The 7,795-nt window shown below is 31.9% G+C and overlaps 1 protein-coding gene across 1 annotated transcript; it reads right to left on the bottom strand.

Moving 5' to 3' along the window:
• On the bottom strand, positions 1 to 7,795 carry LOTGIDRAFT_103737 (hypothetical protein; the record flags this gene model as incomplete). Its single annotated transcript, XM_009053242.1, has 10 exons — positions 1 to 322; positions 633 to 778; positions 1,754 to 1,868; positions 2,316 to 2,434; positions 2,765 to 2,878; positions 3,066 to 3,116; positions 3,268 to 3,402; positions 3,847 to 3,997; positions 4,959 to 5,060; positions 7,647 to 7,795. The coding sequence occupies 10 exons, from the start codon at positions 7,793 to 7,795 to the stop codon at positions 1 to 3; spliced, it is 1,404 nt and encodes a 467-aa protein (XP_009051490.1).

The following is a 7,795-nucleotide window of genomic DNA, read 5'->3' as shown; positions in this document are numbered from 1 at the left end:
TCAATGTTTAACACCATTACGGTGTCGAGATCGTACAGAGCTATTATTAGAATTGGAATGCTGAGTATTTTTATTCACTGGCGTATCAGCAGTATTATTGTTGATAATCTTTTCAGGGATATCATTCTTAACATCGCGTTTAATATAAAACTTCCATATAGTATAAATTACAAGACCACATAAACCGACCAACCAAAAAGCAGCTACTGGTCTAGGGAGGGGCTTACTGATAGTCTTCCAATCAAATTTAGCTATGATTAAAAATTCTGTGACAATGATTGCAATTATCAACCATGATTGACGCCCAAACTTTTTACAATCCCTGAAATAACAATATAAAAACAGAGTTATAAAGTTCAAAGAAGGTTCATCTTGCAAAGAATGAATAAAGTATTTTTTAAAAATCACAAATTTTAAGAAAGATAGCATATATCGAAATTTTATGAATTATTTTTCCATATGCATGAGAAAATAATGGAAGTTTACTTCGAACTTTTCAGCACCTTAATTGGCAAAATACAGATTGAGAATTTACATGGAAGACTACGGAGCCCCTAAGGCGCAATTGTAAACATATTTATTTATTATTTCGTTTAAATGATTATTTCGAACAACAATATTAAAATACTTACGGATCATCAAGGAACTGAAAAGTTTCTCTCATGGCAGCAGCACCCATAAATAAAAAGAAAACTAATCTGCTGAGGCATAACCAATGCTCTGGTGGAATCCACAATGCAAATTTTAAATAAAATGTGTTTAATTCTGCTAGTAAAAACTGAAGAAAAGAAAATATCATTATAGTAAAAATACATTGTTTAAATTTCCTTTTATATGAATCAGAAAACAAAATGAATGTCAATGACATGAAAAAGTTGATTATATTCAATTGAACACTACACAATGAAAATATCAATGAAGCATTATTTTTGCTGTCAATCTCTTAATAACAGTTACTTTTGGAAATGGAGCTTTATATTACTAGAATAGACTTTCAGCGCATGTGCATCTGAAGGTGCATTTATACAGAGCGCGAACGCGAACGCGGTTTTTCGTCATGGAATGGTTTCATCATTTTATAGAGGGACCGTTCAAATAGAATGCGAACACGAACAAATATTTGTTCGCGCGGTCGACCGCCGAGATTGCCCCAAGAGCGAATTTTTCAGAAAGTCGCGGCGGATTTCTTGCTATCAACCAATCAGCTTGTACCACCTCCCTTGCATCATTTCCTAAAATAGAAACTTGTGCACATGGCTTTTCCAATTTGCTTGTAGGGTACAAACAATGGATAAAACAGAAGTTTTGATTTTAGAAGTTGAAAAGAATCCAGTTTTGTTTGACAAAGCTGAAAAAACTTACAAAGAGACAGTAAAAAAGAAAGATATTTGGAAGGGAATCGGAGAGATGATTCCAAAATGACCATATGACCAAATTCTAACAACAAAAGAGGCGATCCGCATTGAAAGCTGTGGACGGTTTTCCGCGTTCGTGTTCGCGCTCTATTTGAATGACTGAACTGATGAAATGTCGCGTTCGCTGTCGCGCCGGTCGCGTTCGCGCTCTGTATAAACCCACCTTGCCTCATTGGTATCTGTTTAATCAGCTTGATCAGTTTAATTGCCCCTGAGACTTCTGATTCAAATTTTCAAATCAAGTTAATGTCTTCTATTCCTAAAACTAAACTGTTTTTTTTTTACTTTCAATTTGAAAAGTTGTTGATCATAAAGAGTAAAAGAATACAATGACTTACTATAGCTATCAATGCTAACATAGACAACCATCTACTTAAACTAGAAACAGGTCTCCAATCAAATTCTGTCCAACTGTAGGGTGTGAATTGAGCTGCTACTCTTCTCAACATACCTCTAAAATATACATACATAGACATTGGATTCTATTTTATGCCTTTCCTTCTTAATACTCAAGCCTACTGTCCTATTGTGGTCTGATAAAATGATATATTTAATTAGAGTAGCCTCCCTTAAAAAGTGCATAATAGAAAATATACAATAGGTACCAGTATAATGTTATTTCTAGAGCACTAAATAATTACAGAGACCTATTATTCATAACATATGTCCTATATTTCTACCCCAGATTAGGTTAAGGAGAAGACAATTACAGTGTACAATAAGGGAAATTATGCCTATTTATTTAAATTCTTTACTATTAAAGTGTCTCAGTGTCTCAGTTTAGACTTTAATTAAATACTCTTTCTATTTCAGTTTCTCAGATATGCATCATTGATATGGGAAGAAAATATAATGGAAAGATGCAATGTTAACTACTGACTAAAGTGAGAAAGTGCTTACTTGTATGTTGGCATATTCCACATACTTCTCCAATGATATGGCTTCATCTTTAAGTACCGTAATGTTTTCATACCTAGATATATACCTAAACCATTACATACTAATGCATCCATTATCCACTGAAATATTTTATAAATAAATAAATAAATAAGACAGAATGGACTGGAAAAATCAAAGCACATTAAAACTTGTGTACGCTTTAACCAGTTTTCGAATTATCTGTACATATATGATTTATACTGAAAATCGAAATAAAATTTATTTGAAACCAAGTGCAGATCTCAAAATGATTCTGCTTCTGATTCTAAGAAACATTTAGTTAATCAAGTTCACCTTTATTTTGCATGAAGAGAATTAGTCTGATAAAGCAAGTAACACTTATCATTGTGCGGTCTGGCTTTAATTACATAGACACTTTGTATTCTATTAAGAAAGTGATTAGTACTTACATGGTCCCACCAGCATTCACTAAAATTAGGTAGTTGATGTTCTAGGGTGTATTCTAATACTTCAAACATGATACTAAATACTGTACATAGCCACCAATCTCGTAATATTAACGTCTGCAATATAATTATCAATAAATATTAATTTCAGAAAAAAAATAACGTAAGGTTTTCCCACCTTATCTTATGGGCATATATATTGACTAAAAAAAAATTTTTCCATGTTTCAAATATTTGCAGTTGGATCTTTTTTCATCAACATTTATCAACTTTTAGTCCATACCCCAAATTTCAAAAATCTTACCTTTAGCCACCATCCAAAAAAATGAGTAGGGACAAACCCATCTAATTTATCCTGAAAAAAAATGTTTGTCTCATTAGCAAAATTTTACCATCAATTTAATACTATCAAATAAATATTTGCATTTTACCAGATAATAATGTTTACTTTTAGATCTTTACATAGAGCATTGTAATCCACATAACAATTCAGATCAATACAGTACCTTTAAGTGATGGAATGGATTATCTGGCATATTTTCATCATAAATTAGACAGTTTCCACCATAACTTTTCTCTGGTAATGGCCGCCCTAAACTACTATCAAAATGGGTTAATATATGACGAGCAGAGTCCACTGTCTGAAAATGAAAGAAATAAAGTGGTGGTATTTGAAAGCTAGGAATTGCAGCTATTTAAAAGAAAACCCAAATGCTTGGTGGAGCACATGTGTTTTGTTTGGTACCTGTTTTATGTTTGGTGTAGTCAATTTTTTGATGGAACGTTGATCAAACGGTTTGGTGGAGCAACAGTCAATAGTTAGACACTGCGTCTTGGAGAAACATTATCAGGAACTTGAAGTAACACTTCTTGAGTGCTTGTTTTTTTATCAAATAGTCTTTTTAAGAATATGAGAAACCTTTCGTCGAGAAGCACATGAGTCTTTTGTGTAAAAGTTGTAATGTCTCCAAGGTGATCCTGTGCATCACTGTTCACCTCTTCAAAAGCCCATGTCAATTGAAGATAGAAAGCTTAAGTTTATATTTAAGGGAAATAATGATCTAGGCCTATGCAAATTGAATTACCTGAAATAATAGAAATACTAAGGCAAGTTCGTAAACAATACTGAGGCACAGGATTAATCTCCAGAACGCTGGGTGAGGTCGAACAAATACACCATCTGGAGTCTGAGTTACACCGAATAGTAGAAAAGCTAAAACTACGGCAAATACACCTCTGAAGATAGACAAAACATGTACTGTACTGATGATAAAATGAATAATCATTAATATATGAATGTAAATATTATATGAAGAATCCTGATTCAAATCATTGTATGACGAATACAAGTTTTTACATTGCATGGTCGTATTAATTTAAACTAAGCCCACTACACTCTGGGTCTGGGGGGCAGGGAAATGAGATTAATGCTACTTAATCATGGCCAATCCGATTGGTAGAACGCTTTACCACCGCCTGTTTGAAGAGATAAGAACACATTCTTTCCATGTAAATATTTCGAAGTAAGGTTTGATTTTCTTTTGGCTTCAATACTATACTGAAAATCTTACTCAATTCTGTACTATCCACATTAATCAAAACATTTAATGACACGCTGCTTTTTTTTTTGTTAACGTTTGCACACAGAGCACCATAACAAGTGATTTGTTTTGATTGGCTGAGATTTTACTAGCAAGACAGCAGGGCTAATTTTGATTGGACAATATTTAGACATAATTTTTATCACTTGTATTACCACTGTCTCAAGGAAGAATGACGAACAGGGGTGTGGTTTGGATTCAAATATACCTCATGTCATACTATTAAAAATCAAAACAAAATTTGATGATTTTTGCAGCACACATTTATATTGAAATTTGCTCTTAATTCCTGACCCTATTTCAAAATATCACAATATTTATGAAATTCATTTAAAACCCTGATAAGGTAAGTGGATTGATTTGAGCTAACTTGGCCATGGTTCGTCATTTTAGGGGGTTGATTGCGAATAATTCTGTACACACATGGATTTCAAGGCTCAAAATTCAACAGCTATTACTGAGTACCTTCGCTAAAAATCTGTTTCTGAGACTAAGGTATGATTTGTAAAACTGATGGTGAACCTGTCCTTTTAACATCACTGATCATTGACCTATATGATAACATAACAGAGTGATAACATAATGATAGCTCTTACCTTTTGGTGTTATAATCAGCATCTAGCACCTGTTCTTCAAACAAAGCAACATAAACTAATATACAGGAAAATATGACTAGCACTGTTATAGTATGAGCTCTCCTAGAAAACATCAAAGTATTTAAATAATCTTTTTTATATATATTTCTCGTCATATTTCAATTTGTAAATTGCAGCAATTTTCTCCAGTTATGATGTTTTTGTCATCAAAATTACAGTTGCAATCTGTGCCATAATAATTACATTGAATAAAATAACATAGCATACTAAAGTTCCTATTGGACATTGTCTATTGTTTATGACAGACAATAAATCTATAATAAAATAAAATAGGGACTACACCTTAAAATATTATAAAAAATCCCTGGGAAAAATTTGTTTGCTAGAATTTAGGGTCACAATATCTATACTTCACAAGGTATATACTTATGGAAAATCCAGCACCTATTAATGAATAAAGGGCAAAAATTGGGTCAGCTTTATTTCAAGAATGAAACATAAATTATGTTTAGGTATGTTTTTCTTATTTATTTAATCTGATTTCTTTCTACAATTGAGTGTTCAGATCTAACTGGTTCTCTGATAACATGTTATAACCTTCTTTTTATTTCATTTATCTTTCCTATATCAAACATTTTCAAGGTTCTAAGGCATAATTCAATTGCTACACAATTATTACATAGTGGACCACAGCCATATACGCCCAACGCGGCATGTGGATGGTAAATATTAAAGATTTTGGGGAATGGGCAATAACTCTGCTTCTTACGGTCGAAAATAGCTCAAATTCAAATCTGATCTTCGTTTTATGAATATGTCTACACATACCGAATTTCATTTGATTCCATCAAAAAATCTTTAGAGTGTTTACAAGCAAATGATCTTGAAAGAAGCACTTACTGTATAGAGGTTAAAGGGCAATAACTCCTTAAAACTGACGTCTATAGAGGCCTATATCTTGAAAAAGCCTTAAGTTTAATCAGATGTAACCTTTAACCTTAAACCTTTCAATTTAGGTCCAATAACATCCATTTTAAGTTTCATCAAAATCAGTTGAAAACTAAGAGAGTAATAGCATATTCAAGATATTGGGGCAAGGGCAATAACTCTGCTTCTAACAATCGAAAATAGCTCAAATTCGAAATCTTTGTTTTATGAATATGTATACACATACCGAATTTCATTTGATTCCATCAAAAACTCTAGTTTTTAGAGTATTTACAAGCAAATGTTGACGGACGGACGGACGGATGGACAGGGGTGCCGGCAATATACGTCTACATAGAGAGATGTGGGCGTATAAAAATAATGCATATGAATATATTGTTTTCACATTACTTTTCTCTCTTAAATTCTTATCAAAACTGTACAAATTACATAATATTGATGATTCTGTATATTGTGTAATATATACAATGAAATATGTAAACTTATAAACCAATTTATTTTCTTGTTTAAGTGATTTTTTCTTATATTTTTCTCTTTAACAATTAAAAAACTCTTTCCAGAATAAGTTGGCTAAATTGTTACCAGATGAGTTTCAGATACATGCAATATAATATTGATAGCAGATTTGTCATATTCAAAAGTAGGTCAAAGTAATATTGATTGAAATATACACCTGTCATCATACCACCTATAGGTACAATTACTCGAAAAAATACTTTATCTTATGATACAGCGACAAGATTATTTTTTTCGTCTGATTTGATTACATCAATTAAACTCTCCAATGAATTTTTATGCCTGATTACAAAGGCGCCAACAACGCTTATTACTTAGTGAGTAACACAATTGGCAGAACATCACTTGAAAAAATCATCAGGACTGATAGATATGTAGTTATCGCTTGACAAAATACGCTTGACACAGGCAGACGATCGAATTTTCAATTGAAAATAATATATAACATTTTTGATGCATGTGATACTAAAGGCATCTGAATCACAATTTTAAAATTCACCTGGATTGAGCGAAAAAATACAATTAAGTGCCGATAGAAATTACTAATAATGCATATATAAACTTATTCATACAAAAAAAAATCCTTAGTTACAAAATTTGATATCAGTTAAAGTATTTAAAAATTTAATATGAAATAGATAAGGACAGCTTCAAAAAAACACAAGTAACCTCATTCGGTGTGTTAAAACAAAAAATATTTCATGAGGCCTCTTATCACCAAATATAACATAACTTGAGTGCTTATTTCTATTCTAATGTCATATTGACATTCTTAAAAAATGTCAATATAAATATAAGTTCAACTTTTCTTTAAAGTGATTGTCAAGAGGTTTTCTAAGCCTTTTATTTATAATAAGCTTGTATTTAGACCAATTGCAGGGATTTGCATTGTTCAAATTCTCAGTCAGGCGTCTCAAGTCTTGCAATTCCACTAAAAACTAAAGCATTTTATGATTTTTCTATGGCAAAGGCCTTAAGAATAATAATAGTGAGGTCTTTAAATGTAAAAGCATTACAAATATAAATACTACAGACATCTGACAATTGGATTGATGCAAATAGTAGGTATAAATGGACCTGATACACAGTTAACAGAGCTCAAAAAACAAATTTCACCGATTAAATTTTTTTTAAAAATTGTCATGGTATTTATTATTGAGAAGTGATTCCTGACAATTTTATAAAGAATACAATGTATAATTACATTATCACAAAAACACTTACCAAAAAAATGAGAGTGTACCATCATCCCAGAAATCATTCTGTTTTCTTTTGTCTTCCTCCCAATCATGAGCAGTAGCTTTGTGTATTTTATCATATCTATCATAAAGTTTGGTCGTTCCATTGGAATGATCACGTTGTACTGCCGCCAT

This window comes from Lottia gigantea (assembly GCF_000327385.1).
Source record: "Lottia gigantea unplaced genomic scaffold LOTGIsca_2, whole genome shotgun sequence".
NCBI lineage: Eukaryota > Metazoa > Mollusca > Gastropoda > Lottiidae > Lottia > Lottia gigantea.
Note: the sequence above shows the minus strand (reverse complement) of the source record. Positions and strands in the feature narration are given on the sequence as shown.